We start from the raw sequence: 21,097 nt of genomic DNA, 5'->3' as shown, positions 1-21,097 counted from the left end.
TGTATATCACATAAGTAATGGAGGGTATGGCTCTAACCAGTGCTGCTGACACGGCCTCGTATTGCCCGAGGGCGACTTGCAGTCTACTGGAATTAGGTGTAATCACAAGTTTTGCCCATACTCTTAACAGGCATCCACTGTTGGCATGTCCAAGCCAAAGAATGTTCTGAATCAAGTCATCGCCTGGGGTTCTGTGAGCTGTGATGGGATTTCATGCTAATATCCAGCTGACTTCCCCATCTTCCTTTTATCAGAGTAAGCAGAGATGCATTTTCCTTCCTTGGAAACACCCTGCACAACATTCAGTGCAAGTTTAACTTCATTTTCTCTGTGTCCTCTTTTCAGCAGGCCAGTCTTAATCTCCTGCAGCGGGGCGAAAAGAAGAAACAGAGTGACTGGGGTAGGGGCCCAAGGACTGGTTATGCGTTGCCAGGTGTGAAAATGAAGGATGTGTATGTGGGGTGAGGTTGAGAAAGTGAGAGTTAAGCAAGGAGGAGGTCAGCTAGAAACAGAATGCAGCTTATTCAGGAGAGTCACAGAAGCAATCTCCTTCTCACCAAAGGCAGATGACAAGAAGATGTGAGTGAGGCTACTTACCTCACTGAAATCTTTCTCAAACAGGATGTTGGCACCTTCCGTGTGCATGACGGGAGCTGAAATGGCGTGTTCCAAGTCGTAGCCAAACCACAGCTTGTTTATAATCGCCTGCAATGAAACAGATCCCACACTCACTGACTGGAGATACCAAATGACAACCTGAGGGGCATGCAGCCATCCTCTGTGCTGGTGTTAAGCCAGACCAGCTGCACTCTTAAGTCCTGCCTGCCAGATGGTGCAAACCTGGCCTGTAAGAGCGGCTGCGCAGCCCAGAAGACCTACTAGCCTTGACAGTCTCCTGTCTTTGTGGTGACTGATACCAAATGCTCAGGGCAAGTATAAGAACAGGGTGAGCACGTAAGGATACTTCCCAGAACACTCTCCCTGAGCCAAAGTGTCCTTGAATTCAGTAGCTACTTACAGAACTTGTATCTTTCTACTGACAGCTATTCCTTCTGTTTTCAGATCAGGTTCTAGCATGAACTCCTTCCTGGGCTCCTCTCCAGTTGAAGATAGATGCAGGGACAAAAAAATAGAGAGTTCTCTTTTTCTTCTTGTGGAGTTATCTGTGTTTATTTCTTTTTTGCTGAACAAGATGTTTGTTAGATTTCATGCTTTGGCAAGCTCTTTTTCATTAAGATTTGTTACTCTGTGCATATGGTGGGTTTGTTTTTCTTATTCTTTCCATCACATAACTGATTTTATTTTTGGGGCCCCAAGGTTTTGGGCAATACCTCTCTTCCTGATAACTTCCTTAACTTGCTGTTTGATTATTCTGATTTCTTCCCTTTCAAAAAAGAACTGAGAGAGGCAGCTGGTACTTGAAGTGGAAAAGCTAGAGGCAGGAAGGTGAGGATGGGCTGAGTCTGCAGCAGGTCCTCTTCACTGCTGCTCTCCTCATAGCAGGACTCGCCATTCCTTTTGTTCAGGCCAGTGAGTGCTGCCCTGGCTCAGTGGAAGGCGCCGCTGTGCAGCACCTGCTCACTCACCATGGTGGTAGCGCTGATAATCCAGGCGCCGCCTGCTCCTCCGATCACCAGCATGTCTCCTGTCTTGGAGATGAGAATGGAAGGCACCATCGCCGACGGAGGCTTCTCTCCTAGGGCAGAGGCAGAGTGTTAGCCCTCCCATGTGGCTGGAGGGACACGCAAGTGTTATTTACCTCATCCTTCTTGCATTCCTGTGGAAAACCAACCTGCTGCTCATTCCTCAAGAAGCTCAAGTCTTCCAGAAAGCCATCTGATTTGTGCTGAGGCCTTTCTCACAAGAAACTGGACCTTTATGGCACAGGGTAAATAGGAAGCACCTCTTGGTGCAGGGCATCCTGCAAGCAAGCATTCAGGACTTGCTGCAGCTTATTCAAGCCAGCCAAGGAGCCATTAGCAGCTATTCTGCCATCACAGTACTGTCCTCTGTCTTGCATCAGGGGTAACTTATTTCACAAAGCAATGGCTCTGCATTGCCTCTGCTGTGTTACAGAACTCAGTGTAAGCCTATAGCATTACTCATTTGACTGTGCACGCAACTATGCAGTCTTTCAGATTAGCCTAACGCTGGTCTTAGAGGTAGTTTCTACACTTTTTCCCTCCCCATCAATGGTCAGCTTTAGTTTTTTGGGTTTTTTTTAATCTCTGATTTCTCTGTCCATAAACGAAAACTCCTATGTTTCCATGCAAAGGTATATGTGAGTAGCCAATTCACTACAGCACTTCATCATCTGTTAGTCTGAAACAAGCTTTCATCCATCCAGACCTAGGAAAGGAAAGAATACCTACCATTTACAGATAGACCCTGTGCAGCTGCACATGGCCTGCATCTCCACCTCCCAACCTTGTGTTTTATTTTGAGGGTAAGAACACTCACCTGGTTTAATGCTTCTGTTTGCTATGCAGAAATCAGCGAGTTCATTATTTAAAATGATCCCAGTTTGATTAGAATACACAAAGGATCCAAACCTGCAGGGGGAAAGAAGTACCCATTCAGGGCCCAGTGCTCTCCTGTTGTGGATGACATTAACTGAACCCTGTGGGTTACCTCTGTCTCCTCCCGACCTGCAGCTGCCCCAGCCAGGGTGTCCAAAAGGTGTTTGTGCTGCTATGCTGGAGCTAGAACCAGCTCCCTGTTAGTAGTGGGAGTGGGAATTTACCCAGCTTGCAGAGCTCAGCAAGTTGTTACATCTCTCTCTGAACTGTGATGTTTCTTTGGGCTGGTGCTCAGAGACCCTTGTTGTCACATGAAAAAGGCATTTGTAACCAAGAGACTGCCTAAATCTGTGAAGCCCCAGGGTTTTGCCCTTGCAGGTACCCTGTGAACCTGATACAAGGCCTGTGTGACTCAATTACCAAGTCCTTGGCTACTCACGGGTAGTTGATGGTGCTGGTGGCGGACACAGCACTGCCATCTGCAGCGATCACAGAGATGTGGCTTGTGCCCTTACTTTTGTAATTGTCGTTGTAGATGGACTCCAACAAGTTGTAGTGGTTGAGTGGATGGTCACCACGATCATCTATTCGGCTTCTGGCAAGCTCAGCAATCTTGTCAGACAGCACGGTCCCCACAGTCACCTGCAATCACAGCAAGGACACGGAACTTGTGTCACCAAAGCACAGGCATGGCTGTCCTGGGGCAAAAGGAAGCCTGGGGGCATTCAGACCCAACAGTCAGAGCTGGGGGACCGGCACTGGCAGTGTTCAACCCCACCTGAATCCCCAGGAGGCTCTCACCACAGAAAATGAAACAAGCTCAGCGCTGAGGTGCCTCAGCACTGGCACGAACACCTGCACATCCTTCATCGGGCAAGTGAGCACCAGCCTGCAGCTGAACAGAGCCAAGTCAGTGGCCTAATCCTGCCTCTGCCTTACCCAGCTGAGCAGCATTGCTCTTGAATAGCAGTTCTAAGTGTTTTTGTCTTTCCTTCCATGGCTGCAAACCAGGAGGGTGCCTGAGGATCGTAGCGTTGTTCTGGCAGGCAGGACAGGCTGTCACCTGCTTAAGGGCTTAGCACAGAGGCTAAACTGAGTTGGTGACAAAGCAGGGTTTTATAAAGAAAGCAAGAAATTCCCTGCTCACACTCTGTCAAGCAGCAGTGTAGAAGTGCTGTGGGTGCCTGTGGCTGCCCTTATGCACCATGCCAGCTCACCTGAGCTTCAGAGACGGCTGGGTCACTCATATGGGGTTTTAGCATATTGCCAAACTTCATGGCCTCTGCAATGCGATGGTAGGTTTCCTCCTTCTCCTTGGGTGTTGCCAGTGATGCTCCATGGAGTTTATACCCTACAGAGCAGGACGAAATAGTTTTGTTAGTAGACCCAAGACAGTGGTTTTTTAAGAGCTGTAAAATTGAAAAGAACCTCCTTTCCCCATCCCAGTTCTTGTCAAGGTCCCCCCTACACTTTAACAGCATGTGGACATAAAAGCAACCATGTACTTCTTTCCACTGTGACTTCAAGTCCTCTTGAAGCCTTGGGAAAATCATGTATCTGTTGGCCTTTGCAGCAGCTATGGTGATGCTGACCCACTGTAAGAATGAGCCAGTTCATCATTCTGTTGCACAGCGTGGTCACACTGTTGCTTCCAGGCCCATCCTGCTTGTCATCTCCATTTCTTCTCATTACTTTTCTCTTGATCCAGGGCAACACTTTGCAAACTTCTTGCTGTCCCTTTTCCCTTAGGAATTTACCTTCCAGTATCTTGAGGATGAACATGAGCACAGCACCTCCCATGGGCGGTCCAGGAGAAAACACTGTGATGTGATTGTTCAGGGTAATGTTCAGAGCTGAGGATACCTCTGCTTTGTATGCCTGAAGGTCCTCCAGTGAGATACTGGCCCCTTCAACAGAAAAAGACAGGTAGCTGGCATTAGCATGTTGACTTCTACTAGGTACTATGGGCTGGCTACATCAGAGTCTTGGTAAAGCCTGTCAAGAGCCATCTCTGTTTACTCCAAATTTCTTCTGCCAAGCACAGCAATGTCTTTGTGTGTCCTCATCTGCTGCCAAAGCCCAGGACATCACAAATCCCAAAGCAGTAGGAGAGGCCGGTGCATGAGCACTGTGGGTGAATGCCAGACCAGTAGGTGGCTCTCAGCCCTGGGCCTGAGGTATAAGAAGAGGGGAAAGGTGGTCCCTTCCCATGCCAGGCATCACCCCAAGTGGCAAGCAGATGGCATGTGTTGGCTTCCCCTAGTAAACACTCACTGTTAGCCAATTTTTGGGAAAAGGTAAGTATTAACTTTAACTGTTACCTACCAGCCTTCCTAATGTCCTCCACCAAGGCCTTTCCTATCTGTCCCTCATAAAATGCTGCAGCTCCTTGTTCCGCGACAGCTTTCAGTGTTTGCTGCAGCGCCGGCCAACGGAAGGTCTCGCCGTGCTTCAAGAACCTTTGACCATCACATAGCAGTGGGCTGTTAAAGAGGAACATCCATCAGTTTACAACACGTGCTTGTTCTGTCCCCAGTGCCTATCTCTTTTTTCCACCCCAAAGCTGATCTGGTTTATGCATGTTGGATACTTTCCAAGCCAGCACCATACTGTGGTCTACATGGAGAAAAGTTTCTCAGCTGATTGCCACCCATAGCATCCGGCACTGACCCCCCCCCACCCTGGCTCTAACACTGTGACCCTGGCTCAGGTCAGTGGGGCTTCTCCAAACGGGTGTCTGCTGTAGGGCCCTGCTGTCAGGGGACTATTTCCACACAGATGGCTGCAGGCCACATACAGCCAGCTCCTCCTCGTGAGCAGATGTGTTTAGCAGACAGTTTGGCTGTGCCAAGCCACTCTAAATGACCAAACAAAAATGTTGCTGACAGAAAAAAAAAAAAGAAAAAAAAAAGAAAAAAAAACAAACCCAAACCCCACTTCTGTTATTCCCTCCCTCTCCCAGGCCAGTATTCACTGAGCACAAGCCCCAGCAGCCGCCTGTGCACCGTATCAGCATGTTGGACGAAGGGTCTGAAGCTCAGGTAACTGGTCCTCACACTGTGCTTTTAATGCGAGGGTCTTACCACAGGCGTTTTCCCAGAGTGGAGAAGATTTTGTGATGGATCACTCTGTGCATAACTTGGGAAATGACAAGTGGGTCTGAAAGGAGCTTGATAGTTGGTTCAAACAGGGCTTTCCATGGTAAGCGGCCGTATCGCCTGTGGGCTTCTTCATAGCCACGAAGTTCTCCTGGTACAGCAATCCATCTGGGACCTGAAGTGCAGAACGGCAACATTATGCAAAGTAAATCTGCCAGAGGGTAGGCAGGCTCTACAGAGGGACCTGGACAGGCTGGATCGATGGGCTGAGGCCAATTGAATGAGGTTCAACAAGGCCAAGTGCTGTGTCCTGCACTTGAGTCACAACAACCCCATGCAAAGCTACAGGCTTGGAGTGGAGTGGCTCAAGAGCTGTCTGGAGGAGAAAGACCCAGGCTTGTTGAACAACCAGCTGAATATGATCCAACAGTGTGCCCAGGTGGCCAAGAAGGCCAATGGCATCCTGGCCTCCATCAGGAACAGTGTGGCCAGCAGGTCCAGGGAAGTGATCCTTCCCCTGTACTCAGCACTGGTGAGGCCACAGCTGGAGTACTGTGTTCAGTTTTTGGACCTCTCACTACACTACTCTTGAGCGTGTCCAGAGAAGGGCTATAAAGCTGGTGGGTTTAGAAGACAAATCTTATGAGGAGTGGCTGAGGGAGCTGGGAATGTTTAGTCTGGAGAAAAGGAGTCTGAGGAGAGACCTCATTGCTCTCCTCAACTACCTAAAAGGTGGTTGTAGTGAGGTGGGGGGCAATTTCTTCTCCTTGGTAGCTAGTGACAGGACAAGGTGAAATGGTCTGAAGTTGCATCAGGGGAAGTTTAGGCTGGATATTAGGAAAAATTTCTTTACTGAAAGGGTTGTCAGATATTGGAAAAGGCTGACCAGGGACGTGGTTGAGTCACCATCCCTGGAAGTTTTTAAAAGAAAAGCAGATGTTGTAATTGGTGACTTGTTCTAGGGTTGGATAGATGGTTGGACTTGATCTTGAAGGTCTCTTCCAACTGTAACCATTCTGTGATTCTAAGGTGCTGAGCAGCCTGAACTAATTTTGACATTGCCATGCTTTGAGCACGAGTTGGAGCAGAGACCTCCAACTGTCCCTTCCAACCAGAGCGTCATGATTTCTTGTCAGGCTCTGCTTCCAAGGATAAGAACATCTCCAGGAACTAGAACACGCCCCAAAAGAAAATGTGCTAGGGAAGGAGAATGAATGCAGTAGGAACTGTGGAGAGATGCAAGATGTGCTGCTAAAGCGAGGGTGCCTACTGCCAAACTGGTACCATAAAGTGGATGTGGAGCCTCCTCAGATGGGGCCAAGGTGGTTAAGAGGCAGCTGAGCTAAACTGAATGCCAGCAACTCAATTCCTGATACCACCAGGTTGCTTCCCCAGTGTAAGGATACAGGCAAGGGCACTAGATTATTTTGTTTCCAGAAAGTCCGAGCAGCTAATGGCCCTATTTTTCTCCATAAGAACTGCTGGGAAATGACTGCTTTGGGAAATCTGGCCTGGACTTTGTCTGAAGAGAAATTACGTTGTGATTTCTCCTCACGCTCTGCTCCCCACCCCCTCACTGGTCAGGCTGCCAATGTTACTTCACAGCAGGGATTTACATAGACCTAGTATTTTTTTTGGTCTTACTTTTGCACAAGTCAATCCAGGAAAAGCGTGAGCAGCTGAAGAGCACTTCAGCTAAAGTCAGCGAGGCCCCTGGTTCCCCCACCCCCAGCTGTGTGCACTGCACACCAGGAGGGCGCACAGCCCTCAGGGCCCAGCCCGCGGCCTTACCAACAGGGAAGCCAGCAGTGCAGCTATGCAACAAACCGGACGGGACCACTAGCGGGGCTGTCTCGCGGGCATTGATCACCTCCACCGTTCCTAGAAAGGAGAAGCAGGAAATGCAGATCAATGTCTTCCTGAAGCAGGGGACCAGCACGCTCCAGCCAGCTGTGAGCGCCTCGCAGGCTGGAGCCCAGAGCCCCTGGCACCGTGCAGACCTGCCCTGAAGCCTTTTGCCAGTGTGTCACGCACGCTTGCAGGGTCAGGCTGCAGTCAGCACACGCTGCCATTTGTTCCTATGCTTTTATTTAAGAGCAAACGGAGCTGGGTCTACCTAGAGGCAATGAAGGTGCAGGGATAAGGCTAGGGCCTGTCTCCAGCCAGCTATGGTCCCCTCCCCAGGGCTCCTGGGCCTGAGATGCAGGCTGAGACATGGTATTTCACATCTGAGTTGCAGGTTTCTGCACTTCCTCTACAGGTTGTACATGTCAGAGACCTAACATGAGCCTCATGCTCCTTGGTGGGCAATTTGCCAAGGGATGGTGAGGCACATCCATCGGGTCTGTAAGCAGGATGGTGAAACTGAAAGACTTTGTGTGGATCAGGAAGCTTGAAAGGTAAAAAAAACCCCAAAACCCACCAAAACCCCCAAGCTTGTATACACTCATATTTCATGTCTAGCCTATTATTGTACCTCCTTCTCTGCCTTGTGTTTAACTTCTCCCATCCCAGTCCACAGAGCCAGTTGTGGTGCTGGAGCCCACAGTGCTACCCGAGCCACGCATGGCCAGTGCAGCAGGATAATACAGGTAACAGAGGAGGAGTGTTGATAGGAGATAAGTTTACAAGGCTCTACCAAAAAGGAAAAAAGAAAAAAAAAATAGGTGTTTTGCCAATTTTTGCTATTGCATAAGATATACCCAATCATTTCCAGACTTGTGACTCTGTGAGACTACTTGGCAGGGTTTATAAAACTACAATATTGTTATTTTGTTCATTGTTGATTTTACTATTTTGATCTATAAGCTCTGGGGGCTTTTAGGAACAAAGGCAGTTTGGGAATAAAAAAAATCCCAGGAAGAACATAAAAGCAAGAACATGCCACTGGAGGTTAAGCCAAACACACAACAGCTTCCCAGCAGCTCCTGAACATTGCTGGAATTAGATTCCTGAAGGGAAGATGCATCTCCTGGGACATGAAGGCTCACTGCTGCCTTGGGGAGTCCTACCCACACTGGCAAGGGCAGTGTGAGGTGCAGCCCCTATGTCAGCAGGCACTGCCTGAGCTGCTGGTGCAGGACAAGCCCCTGAAGCCCCAGCTCAAGGCTCAGCTGAGCAAGCAACAGCCCCCATATTCCTGTGCTCGTTGCCAGCACACGTGCCTCACCCTGCTCCCCTCTGCCGCCACAGCAGCCCAGCAGCAGCTCAGGCAGCACCTCACACCTTGCTGCAGTCAGCTCTGTGGCTTTGAAATATAATTGGAATTGCTTTGAAGGGGGCAGGAGGTGCAAAGGCAGCCTATTTTAAATGCAAAGCTCCTTCCCTGCAACGTGTTCTTGGTGTGAAAAGGTGCACTCCCTGTAACAGATGCTTTGGGTTAAGAGCCAAATGTGGTTTGTGATTAGAGGATGCAACACTATTAAAAACATTGCTCTGAGAGAACATGAAGGATTCTGACTTCTCCACAGCACTGGGTGTCTGCGGGGAGATTGGGCACCATGGAGAGGCCAGTGCTGGCCCATACCTGTGCTGGCATTGTAGATGGTAAACACAACCCCTCCACCCAGGCCCGAACTCTGAGGGTTCATCACAGCAGTGCAGATCAAGCCAGCGATGGCAGCATCCACAGCTGAACCTCCGCTTTTCAGGATGTCCCTGTGGTAGAAATGGACAAAAAAAGTCAATGTTAAAACCCAGGGGTGGCAGAATGGAGGAGTCACGTCAAAATCTCCCTTGCAAGGTAGTCCCAGCTTGTCAAGAGCAGCCAGCAGTTGGAGAAAGCTATTGGCAGCAGCACCGGGTGTGAGAGCGCAGAAAAGAACCTTCCTTTGTGAGAGTGAGAACTAAAAATAGTAGGAAAGAAGGGAGAGTCTGCAGGAGGAAAGAGCAGCCTGTGGGAGGCTGGTCTTCCTCTGGACAAGAAGCAATGGGATAGAGAGAGCTGCAGCTGCTCACAAATGCTGTTGACAAAAGGGGACAGCAATTACCTCCCAGACATGGAGATGGATGCTCTCAGCACAGAAGAGAGTTTTCCACATGCTGGGAACTGAACAACTGATTTCTTGCTCCCCATGTACCATTCCCAACACAAAGGCACACACTGGTCAGCAGGAAGGGGCCACTGCAGCCCAAACGATGGGTCCACGTGATGCAAACTCCTGAGATTTCTTAACGTGTCGACTAGCACAAAATTCAGGCCTTACTGCGTTGCCCCTACAGCATGCCTTCCTGGGCTCATGTGTGATTAGCACAAAAATCCCCCAACCCCACCCCATATCCCCAAAGGCAAAACAAATGAATAAACAAACAACAAAAGGAGGAAGAAACCCCCAAAAAACCCAACCCCACCCTTTCACTGTTTCTACCTAGGCACAGCCAGGCCAAGGAACACACAGGCATCACTCACAGCAGCCTCGTGCTGCTCACAGCCACTGGTTTCTGCTACAGAAATAGGGCTCACCAAATGCTTCCCTCAGGTTCAGCTGTAAATAAAACACCCCCTCTCTTTCCCTTGCGATAGAAATGGGGTGGGATGGGGTTTCCTTGCTCAGCCTGCCAGTGGCCAGCACTGGTGTTCAGCGGGAAAGTTGCTGACTGGGTTAGGGTATTGCTTAGATAAGGCAAAGCCAGGAGGGGAAAGTTCATTAACTGGAGTGTATCTGCTCCCAGAGGCAGGGCGCACACAGAGGCTGGGTGGTGTTTATTTTACATCCATTTGTGTGCCCGGGACCTGCACACAGGTTCCCTGCCGGGAACAGGATGCTGCCCCAAGCACTCTGATTGTGGCTTTCCTTTGTTTCGGTAAATGCCTTTGGAACCACTGCCTGTAAGGAAACGGCACGTGGACAAGTGGGAAGAAAAGTGGTAGGGAAGCCCCGGGCTTTCTATCTGGGGTCTGCATGGTGCTGAGACTCGGAGCAGCAAGCTGCTCCCTGGCTGCAGCTCTGAAAATGGAGACCAAGGCCCAGGCTTGCCCACTCATCTCCTGGCAGCAGGGTGTGGCATGAGCTCACCACACAGATGTCCCTGGGTGGTGATTTTGCGAAACTGGAGCTTTTAAACTGCTAACAATGGAAAGGAGGGTCAGGAGAGCTTCATGGGAAACCGAGTAATCCCTGCAGAACGCCCAGGAAGCATGTGAGAAAGTTGGGGGAAGGAGGGGAGAAGGACCGCTGCACTGGCCGGGGACAGTGCTCCCCAGAGCCCCTGGGGACATGAAGCAGCTCTTGTACAGAGCCTGGTGCCAGGGGAAACCCGTGTTCTGAGAGAATTTACAGTGAAAAATAGCTATAAAAGAAACGTTGACATTGTATTAATTTCAGGTCAATGCAGTCAGCCCTTAATGTGGAAGATCAGACATGTTTCTGTCATTTTCCCCAAAACCAGCAATCTTCACCCAGCTTCCCAATCACCTTCACAGATGTGTAAGTTGCACATCTTGCACTACCTCTTGTCCCGAGACTCTCTTGCTACTCTTCTTCTGACACTGGTGTTACACACCCCTCACCACATCCCCAGAAACACTTGTGCCTGTGGAGGAGCACTCCCTGATGATCTTCATCCCTCTTTGTGTCATCTGGTAATGGCTGTCAACCTGCCCCACACTGATTAGCACCAAGCCAGCGTGCTCTGCGCTGGAACTGCATTGACTTGGTGTGCTCTAAAGGGTGACCACAGTTAATCAATTTATCAATTTAATATTTGTACACCTACATAGCCTGTTCTAGGATGATGCTAAGTTCTTCTGATGCCCCCAAGTTCTTGTTTATAAAAGCAAAACTTTAACTACTGCAAATGTAGTGCCATATGCAGAAAGCATACAAACCTCAGCGTTTCTTAGTGTGACCTTACCCATGCTCCCTTCCTCTGACACTCCCAGTTACACAGAGAGCAAGGACAATACAAGCCATGTAAACTCCAGCTATGCCCTTGGCTCCCCCTGAGACCAGGGAGCACAAATGAGGTCTCAGTCTCAGCAGAAAAGGTCTATCTAACCGCTAAAGAAAGCAGAAAATTTCTCCAGGGAGCTGAGACATGGACTGTGACTACCACTGGTGAAAGGGACACACATTTCCTGAGAGCATCAAGGAACAAGTGGGAGGAGGACGTTCACTGGCCAACAAAGAGGCCTTCAGCAGCACTGGCAGGATGGACACATCCTGCCTGGCATGGCCAGGCCAAAAAAGTGAGCTTATCTATGAGCACTGATTACTCCAGCGTCCTAGTCCACACAATGGGTTTCAGCTAAATTATGCCCAAGATGATGTGCATGCCTCAGGAAGGCAGGAAAGCCAGAGATAGTCTTTATTGTTCCTGCTCTATGGCAGTACAGTGGTGCCCTGATTCAGGGCTGTGACTCCTTGGTGTCAACACAGTATAGAGCAAACCCAACACCAGCAGCCAACACAGGGACACCTTTTCACTGAAAAGCAAAGAGTGTTTTGCTTTGTGCGTGGTCACTTGCTCTCATGAGTCACATTTGTCACAAGATGACAAGAAAGACAGAATTTCCAGATAATCTAAAAGTGCTTTTCATGCCCATCTTTTACTTCTGTTGGTGGCATCTGTCACTGTCACCTCTGGTGGCAAACACCACATCCCAGAGCTCACAGTCAAACCTGTTTCTTGCTCAAGGGAAGGAGGGCTTCCCAGTTGCCTGCTGCCTTTCTATAAGTACCACAGGATGGAGAGTTAAGGCTTCCCACCCACTAGCACAGTGTGCAGCATCTACAACCATCTCCATGTGGGGACTGGCTGTGTGATGCTGGGCATGGTCCTTTGCCAGCTGCTTTTGTTCGGGGGATGGGAGTAGGGGAAAGGGAAGCTGAGATTTCTCCCCAAAACTAGGCATTATCTTGGCTCTACCCAACCTGGCAGGAAGTGCTCCCAGCCCCAAGTCTTACAGGCACTACTTGGAGGGCTTTCACACCACACTGATGTAGTTTCCTTGGCTCTGTGGGGGTCCATGTGCCTTCCAGGTTTCTCACTTGCACCCTAGCATAGGGTGTCCTGTGACACAGGACAGGCACAGGGAAAAGCCTGACAGTTGGCCTTTTAGCTCAAGCTCAGAAACAACTGAACCCAGCAATACTAAAACCACATCCTGATCAGGGCTATTAACAAGATTGCTTTTGGGCTGCTTTCCTCTTCTACCCAGGAGGCCTGATATGTGTCCCCATCATCAACGCAGGTCCCAGGGCCCACGGCCATTCTATGCTATCTGCACACTGGCCCCCCAGTCTCAACAGCTCTCCTTCCAGCCTCTCCAGAGACTGAAGCTCAACAAAAACAACCTCTGAGCTGACTCATCACGTGTTGTGCTCAGCTCCCCATGCCTGGGCTCACTCGCTTTCAGCCAGAGCTCCGCTACTTCCTTGGAAGTGCTGCCTGGGGAATTTAAGGCCGTTATGTCTTTCTCATCCAGCCAGCCTGTCCCATGAGGTTGCTCCCTTTATATGGATTGCTGCTACAACTGGCTTAGTTATAAGGCACATGACCCCTCAATCAAAATTTGGTAGCTTACCAGGTCACTCTAGAGACATCTTAGGGCAACAGCTGACAAGAGCTGATAACAATATGTTTTGTCCTATATCCTTCCTGCAAGACAGTTTCAGCTTTAGGGTTTGGTCATTAATGGAGTTTCCTTAAAGCTGGGAGCAGAAGAGGATGTTAATAATGAAGTCCTGCACCAACAGAAGCAAAACAGGGATTGGGATTTGCCCTCCTAAGACGGGTGGCACTTTGCTAACACAATCCTCACAGCAAAGATGGGCTGTGCTGGGCTGCAGACCAAGTCTGCTGTTCTGCTTGGGGCTAGAAGGAGCCATGAAGCCATTTAAAACCCCTGGAAATACTAAGGTATTAAATTGTATAGATTATTTTATTCTGCTAAAAGAAAGCCAGGGACTGGTTAGAGGCCACTTATTATACAGAGCTGCCTGCTTAAGATTTATGAAGAGCAAAAGCAACAGATGTTTTTGTAAAAATGGGCCAGTTGCCAAATTTAAAGCTTTTAGAATACAAGAAGGGAGGGCAAATCCTTTGGGGTATAAGTGTTCTTCAGAAATGCTGGTGGGCCACCACTGAAAAGGATTTTTTTCAGCAGATTCTTTGCCGAGAACTGAACTTCCCAGGACCACAGACATTTTTTGTGCATTAAATTCTCACCCTCCCCATCATCCTGCCCCCCAGACGGGTGTTCGGTTCCCAGGGTTTATGCCTGGCTACACTGAAGAACTGGGATCAGAAATGGCTGCTGCGCCAGCCCAGGTCAGCTCCCCTTGCTGCAGCAAATCCCATCTCTGGGAATGAGCAATTTTCCTAATTCTCTCCCTAGCCTTATGCTGGCTCTTGCTTCTGCTATTTGGGAAACAAACGGATGCAGAGCAGCAGATGACAATATAAAGTGTTCTGTATTGTTGATGGAAAAAGCCTTTTTCATTGCCAGGAGGGAAGAAATGGCTCAGAGCTGGAGGTGAAGGCGGGTTTGGGTACTGCTCACTGCCAGGGCAATCACCTCCTGTCTCCTCATGGCTGCCTGACATGAGGGGAAATTACTGAGGTGGACTTTGGTGCCAAAGCCACATCCTTGGGGTAAAACCTGCTCTGACTCTCCTTTTAGCTTCCCATCCCTCTTCATCCATGTTTCACACCATTTAAGGACAAGATTTCTGGACCAGACAGGTGTGCAATATTGCCTTCAGTTCCATCCCCAGCAGTAAAACCATTTGCAGCAAAAGACCCAACCTCATTCACTGAGAATGTGCCAACAAGGACGATGGCATGCTGGAGGCTCACTGAGACTGGTCACTTCCTGCAGGGAGCCAGTGTTGCACAAAGTTTTCAGAAAGTCCAACCTTACACAGCCCCAGAACATACAAAGACCACCTCCAGAGCTGGAAAACTCAAACTGTAAGATGACAGGTGAGCACAACTGAAGGAAAAGAGCAGCAAATGGGCTGTGAGTCTTTCCCGCATCAATTGCTCGCATCAATTACAGAGCCACACTGTTCCTTCACTGACCCTTCCTTCACAGCTGAACTATCAGTGAGGGAAACAGAAGGGCCCTGAGGTGTTTTTCCCAAACCACCAACTCTTTGGGCAAGTGTTCCAGTTCAGTTAGTCTCAGTAAATTCAACTAGAAGTTCTATTAGGAGCACTCAGATTCTGTCTTAAACAGCAGCATCTTAAACAAACACAGTGTCATGTAATGCCCCAGGAATTTCATTACTGCTAATGACAACTCACAATGTGGTTTGGGTTACTTTTGTAAAAGGAAACAAGTTTTTTAAATTAAAGAATAGAATTTATAAGTACGTCAGAAATTAGGAACTACTTTTTAGCCTCCAAGACATCAGGCATTGGACCAGTGCAATTAGTTTCATGCTCATCTGCACTGGAAGTTCTCCAACCATCTCCCCCCCCCCCCCCCCCCCCCCCTCCAGCACGGTTCCCAGGAGCTCAGGGCAGGGGGAATTTGCAGGATGGCAAGGATGGCTGGGGAAACATCCCAGGGTGCAGCAGAAGGTCTGCGGGGGTCAGTGGGAGGGAGCAGGAAGAATCGGGCACCGTATCTCCGTGCTGTGCCTCTAGGGACTGGTTGCAATAACTCAGGCTCTCTCCAGTGGGCGGGCAGGCAGGCTGACAGGTTCAATTACAACATGTGGTTTTCATTTGGTTGTAGTTTTGCCTCTCCAAGCCACCAAACATCTTTCCCCCCCCCCCCATGATGCTGTATGCTGCCACTAAATGCAGTCAGCAATCACGACGGGAAAAAAAAAAAAGACTGAGGAACTTGGTTGTTTCACCTTATTTTACCTGTTTAAACTCCTCTACAAAATTTGTTATGAGTCTTTGCAATGTGGAAATATAAAGACAGACGTAGTCTGCCTCCAGTTCAAACAATTCACCCTAATTGGGCCAGGTTGGTAAAAAACCTGACAGCAAAACTGATCATATATATATATAATCAGTTATAATATATAATCATATATGTATTTATATATATTAGTTTTTACCTTATTTCTAGATACACAAAAATGGGTATGTACGTGGTCATCAATGAATTAACCAGTTTTGGTACATCAATTTCCCTGTGATTTCTAAACAATGATCTTGGAAATGAGCCTGTTCCAGCCCTGAGGGGGAGAGGCCAAGCGCAGCTTCCTCAAAAAAACCCTGCATCTGGTAACAGCCATGGCTTTAGGATATGGAAAAAACAAGGAAATCATTATCCTTAGTGCTCCCCTGCTGATACTGAGCAAGGAGAGTGACCATGTCCTGCCTCAAACACAGAGGAAGTGGGAGAGGAGTGAGGTGACCGAGTCATGGAGGCAGGACAAGGGCAGAAGAAAACCCCTTATGGTTCAGCACGTTGGGAGTGGGGATGGTGAAGAAGGCTCCTTATGGTAGATGAGAAGACAAGAAATGGTGACTGCACAGGCTCAAGCACCAGTAGAGTGAGAGGGCTACACGTGGAATAAACAGCCACAGAGCTGGGGGTGAGGCAGCGATGAGGGAGAAGAGAGAGCAGCAGCAGCATGGGTAGCAAAGGGCCCACCCAGCAAGGACTTGGGAGCAGCAGTACAGGTCCCAGCTCTCATGCCACTTGGAATCTCACCATTCATGATTGCTGGCCTGACTCCTTAACTCTTTACAATATTCCAAGTCCAAACAGCCAGTGCCACAATCTGCAGATGTTTGCACAGCTGCAGAAAAAGAGCAAAGACCTAAATACAAAATTTAGGGACAGAAAACCCCAACATCAATCATTTCTCCTTGTTTCCTCTTTTCTAAGTCTATGAATTTGTGAGTTTAATTATTTTTTCAACAGCAAAAGTCAACACCATTGTTATAATCTCAAAATCACTCACTTGACTGGTTGGGCAGTGTCTGGGAAGCAGTTAGCATTGTGCATTGAGGGGCTTTGCCCAACTTTTGCTTTGTTGCTGCAGTTAACTGGCAAATGAAGTGGCAGCTTGCAGCTGGGGACATCGGGGTTTGATGGCTCAGATTACTCTGAGAAATTGGATTTTATTGTGACTGCTGTGACAAAATCCCTATGTGATGCTAAAATCTTGTTCAGCAGAGGTTAGGCAGGAGCTCTCTATGTGCTCTTCAGCTTCTGATGCTCGGGGAAGCCCTCGGCACACAGGAGGTCAGTGCATGATGTACCCTCAGCAGCACAGATTGCTCTGACAGGCAGACACCCTGTCTGGTGATACTGGTGTGGCACCCATGCAGTGTGACTGCCATGTTTGCTCTCCTCATTTATACCAGTAAAATAACATCACTTTCTCACACCACAGATTGCTATGAGAATGAATTCAGTGGTGACTGATATCAAAGAGCTAAAATGTGACATACAGATAGAGCAGCACAGAAGTGTCTGGGAGAAAACAACTGTGGAAAGTGCTAAGAAATGTTGCTTTTGCATACTGAAAAAATGTTATTGTATTCTTTACTGACTTAAAGGACTCAGGCTGCCTCATCAGAAATCCTGTGTAGGGAATTTAGGATAGCACATAAAATAAGGGGGAATACTGTTCTTAAATAAGGGTTCAATTTGAGTACATAGCTCTGCTAAAAGATACAGATGATCCTGGACAATGAGATAAGGGGTTAAATGGTGACCGAGGACATGGGCTGGAACTTAAGGAAATCAGGCCCAACTGAACAAGCTTTGACCATGTTGATTGATAATGGGGCACAAATTACCACATCAAGGAAAAACAGGCAAAACAATGTGGGGTGTTGATAAAAGTAATCATTTTGACCAGGAGTGGAATCGCCCATTAGTAAAGATAACAAACCTTTTCAGAGGCTACAAAATTAACATGCACATAACTGAAACCTGTATCGAGCTTTGACTTCCTTCAACTCCAGGCCCATGTCCCTCTAACTCAGTTGCCTGAAAAGTAAAGATAAAGGCAAGCATCTGCAAACTCACATTTAACTTCAAAAGGCACAAGCAAAAGGGGTAAGATAATGCAGGACCCTGACAGACATGAAGACGCCTGGGTTGAGCCTGTAAAATTTTGGAAAAAAACTGAATTCATCAAGAAACAGGAAGGAGGTGAAAAGTTCAACCTGAGGAAGACTCCGAACCTTCATCGCTGAGACCCCCAACGACCACTACCATGAGACAGTGCGCAGACGCAGTTGGGAGGATTTATGGAAATCACCTCTTGGAACTCATTTTAATCCGAAGCGGGACAGGTGATGAATATGTATGGATGTATGGCAGGGATATGGTATAAAAAGACTGCAGGCTCTGACCAAAAGTGTGCCTACTTTGTTGGGTCACCCGCTCTTGCAGGAACGTATAATAAATTACTGCTACACTAACGTGTCTACCTTGAGTCCTGTTTTTAGGACCTTTGTCATTTCTAACACAACCAGCTCACATGCAGCACAGAGCATGCAGCAAGCTTCCTCCAAAGAAGAAATGTTCCTTCCTTGCAAGCTACCAAAATGGGCCAGTGGGGACACAGAGAAATGACAGTGACAAAGAAAAGGGCAAACATTATAGAAAGCTTCTGACCATTAGCTCTGTTGCAGGTGAATATTTTTAATAAAGGTTTCATTACAATCTATTGCAAGAACATGAGCAGATACCTCAAGCTAGGAGAACAACAGGGGAGTTTGGTTCATTCCAAGTATAGGGACAGCATGAAATGAGCACAGAGTTTTTTTGGAATGGGGGGCGCGGCAAAGGATACCAGAAAAAGCAGGTGAGAGCACGCAGCAGTAGGGGAGTAGATCTGGGCAGAGGGTGAATGGTGGAGAGACAAGGTGAAGAATAGTCTCATCTGCAAAGGTCCAAGGGGGCTTGGTAGGGCAGGCAAAGAGAGCTGATACATTTGGAGCAGCAGGATGTGATGTGCAGATGCCCCAGGCTGGGGAAAAGGGGGAAAATGCGTGATGGGAAGTTGGAGCAAGGGCAGAATTTTTGTCGATCATTGGCAAACTATCTGTATGAAATCTACAGGTGGTCTGTCAGACTGGAGGGACACCACAGCAGCAAGTGCACTACAGATGCAGCTCCAACAATGGTTAAGGCTGTGGAATGAATTGGAGCTTCTTGTGGAGACAAGGGAAGGAAACAGATGACAGCCCAGCAGCTAGTCAAAGCTGATCAGCAGTTGTCAACCTGATCACAGATTTCTGTGCTTCTCACTTCAGTACCTTCCAACTAATTCCACACTACTTCAAGATAAAAATTACAATAGCTGCAAAACAAGTGCTGTGGTTTTCCCAGCAGATTCCTTGGGTAATCCAGCAATGTATTTTCCTCTATTTAGACTAATACTGATTTAAAAGATACTTCCGCCCTCTGAAGAACTAACCTGTGGCTTAGTGTAAAAAACCCCACCTCATTCCTTGACATATGTTCAGCCATAGTACATTTTCTCCAGCTTCTCACAAATGTTGTGACAGGACATCATTGCATGAACCACATGTGCAACACAGCAAGCATGGTGTAATGGTACTGTGACTTGCCTCCAGCCACAAGGTAGAGCATGCAACACCAGCATCCACTGTCAGAGCATCCAGCATCACGGACAGCTTGTTTGGTCTGACCTCCTACTTTCATGTATACAAGTGTTTTAGAATTGAAGCAACAGGAATAGTAAAATAATAACATAAGAGTCCAAATATTTGAGAAAGAAGTTGTTACACAAACTCAAGTGTTACAACCTGGGCTGCCAGAGAATATTTTTAACTCACATCTTTCTTCTCAAGTGACGTAAGTATGTAATTTGTACTTACAGTGGTCTTGGCTCAAATAAATCTACTCTTTGCTCTCCAATACAGTGTCTTTCTTGATAGCAGACACACCTACTGCAGACTTCAGTCCAGAAACACACACCCTAAAGGCAGGGACGCCCAGTTTCCCATACCTTCCCAGCCTGCCAGGCTTCCTCACCACTGCTGAAGCCCAGCCGCAGCTCGCTGCTAGCTCCTCTCACTTCTCCCTTAATGTTTTTCTAAGCCACTTCTCTGCCGACTGACCACCACAAAGTAAACACTCCCACTTCCACTGAAAAACAACCTTGTATTTGGGTCCTGTAAATATTTGTACCTTCCAAAAGGCCATGGTTTTGCAAAGCTGCAAATTTTTGTGATGTTGGATAATGAAAGTAAGCATCAAGGGCAGAGGCAGGGCTCCATCAGCTTCCCCAGTGCCAATGGAGAGCACCCAGGGAGCAGCATCACTGCTCAGCCCCAGAAGCAGGGACGGCACAGAATCCCGTGGTTAATACATGTACCTGTCTGTCAGTCCCAGTCCACAACACACCCAACGTGTCACCTGAAAACCCGAGAGGTCCGTACACATACCGGCCAATGCCTGAGCAGGTCTCGGTGTCAGCAGCCACGGCACCGTGCAGGTAGCTCTGAGGGTCGCACTTGGATTGAGTCATGATGACCACGAGCACAACCACCACCGCCAGCACGCCTAGGCTCAGCAGCACCAGGCAGCAGATCTTCCCCGTAGCCATGTCTCTTCCCACGCCGCTGGAGGCAGCTGGGAAGCTTCCACTCCTTTAGCAAGGCGCCTGCTTTGCTCAGGGTGGAAGCAGAGGCTCCGGCAGCTTTGGGAGGGAGTTCACCCTGAAGTGGGCTCTGCCCCCTGCGAATGAGAATTAAGCTATTTTTAAAAGCTGCTACAGTGGACCTGGTGCATTCTTTCTTTGCTGCTCTCTGAGGCTTTTCACCCTGGTTTATAAAGTGAACTTTTTCCGGCATATCCACCGTAGGCTTTTTTTTTTTTTCCTTTTTTTTTTTTTTTTTCTGAGTCTCTGATGAAAACACTTAACACATTCACTGCCACAGCACTTCATAGTGAAACTTCTATACTGCCTCTTGGCTTCATATCTCCTTCCTGCCTGCGTAGTATTGCCACACAGAGCAAATTACCAAAGAAAGGCAGCGTGCACGGTGAATCACTGGGAAAATTACGATGTCAACTTTTTCCAGCAGGCTACTCAAAGAAGTAAAAGCTCAATACAACACACGCAACTGGAACCTTCATATTCCCTCTGACTTTACTTTGTAGTTTATTATAATCTTACTTACTTATTTCCATCATTAAATCTTGCCAGCATCCACACCATACACCTTCTGTAAAAGCCTAACAGAGTACCTTGAATAAAGCCATATGTTTCTGCACTATTCCAGGACATTAGAGCTAAAAGCCCTGGGGTCCAGTCTGTACCAGTCAGCAGCTACAGCACCCAGGAAGGGAACAGTTGCTACATGAGACAACACCAGATTCCTAACAGAACAAGAACCAGCAGCATGAATTGCTACGCGGTGCAGCTGGCCCCAGCTACCTCTGTAAGTGCATCCTAATTCTACAGTCCTCCTTGCCCTTAAAAAGTTACAGATACAGCTCCACATCTGCCTGCTGTCTTTCTAAAAGATGTTATCTGTGATCCTTTTTCAGCCAGACTGGGAGAAGGGGAAGTCACCTGT

At 48.1% G+C, this 21,097-nt stretch overlaps 1 protein-coding gene across 1 annotated transcript; it reads right to left on the bottom strand.

Moving 5' to 3' along the window:
• Positions 1 to 209: 209 nt before the first annotated feature.
• On the bottom strand, positions 210 to 20,204 carry GGT5 (gamma-glutamyltransferase 5). The gene is made up of 12 exons (XM_084272019.1): positions 19,961 to 20,204; positions 9,144 to 9,274; positions 7,409 to 7,498; positions 5,603 to 5,792; positions 4,845 to 5,002; positions 4,277 to 4,426; positions 3,737 to 3,870; positions 2,959 to 3,161; positions 2,461 to 2,552; positions 1,587 to 1,696; positions 598 to 705; positions 210 to 363 (listed from the first exon to the last, which is right to left on the bottom strand). The coding sequence occupies exons 1-12, from the start codon at positions 20,119 to 20,121 to the stop codon at positions 217 to 219; spliced, it is 1,674 nt and encodes a 557-aa protein (XP_084128145.1). The 5' UTR covers positions 20,122 to 20,204; the 3' UTR covers positions 210 to 216.
• Positions 20,205 to 21,097: the final 893 nt, after the last annotated feature.

This window comes from Gallinula chloropus (genome assembly GCF_964237585.1).
Source record: "Gallinula chloropus genome assembly, chromosome: 17".
Lineage (NCBI taxonomy): Eukaryota > Metazoa > Chordata > Aves > Gruiformes > Rallidae > Gallinula > Gallinula chloropus.
This window is presented reverse-complemented; position numbering and strand designations above follow the sequence as displayed.

What these genes read in the sequence shown, in the direction of transcription:
- GGT5 (XM_084272019.1), bottom strand. Translation starts at nt 20,121, where the DNA reads ATGGCTACGGGGAAGATCTGCTGCCTGGTGCTGCTGAGCCTAGGCGTG. An exon ending in CACTGCTGGCTTCCCTGTTG is followed by an intron (nt 5,793 to 7,408) that starts GTAAGGCCGCGG and finishes TCTGCACTTCAG; the next exon opens with GTCCCAGATGGATTGCTGTA. An exon ending in CATCCTCAAGATACTGGAAG is followed by an intron (nt 3,871 to 4,276) that starts GTAAATTCCTAA and finishes CCTGCTCTGTAG; the next exon opens with GGTATAAACTCCATGGAGCA.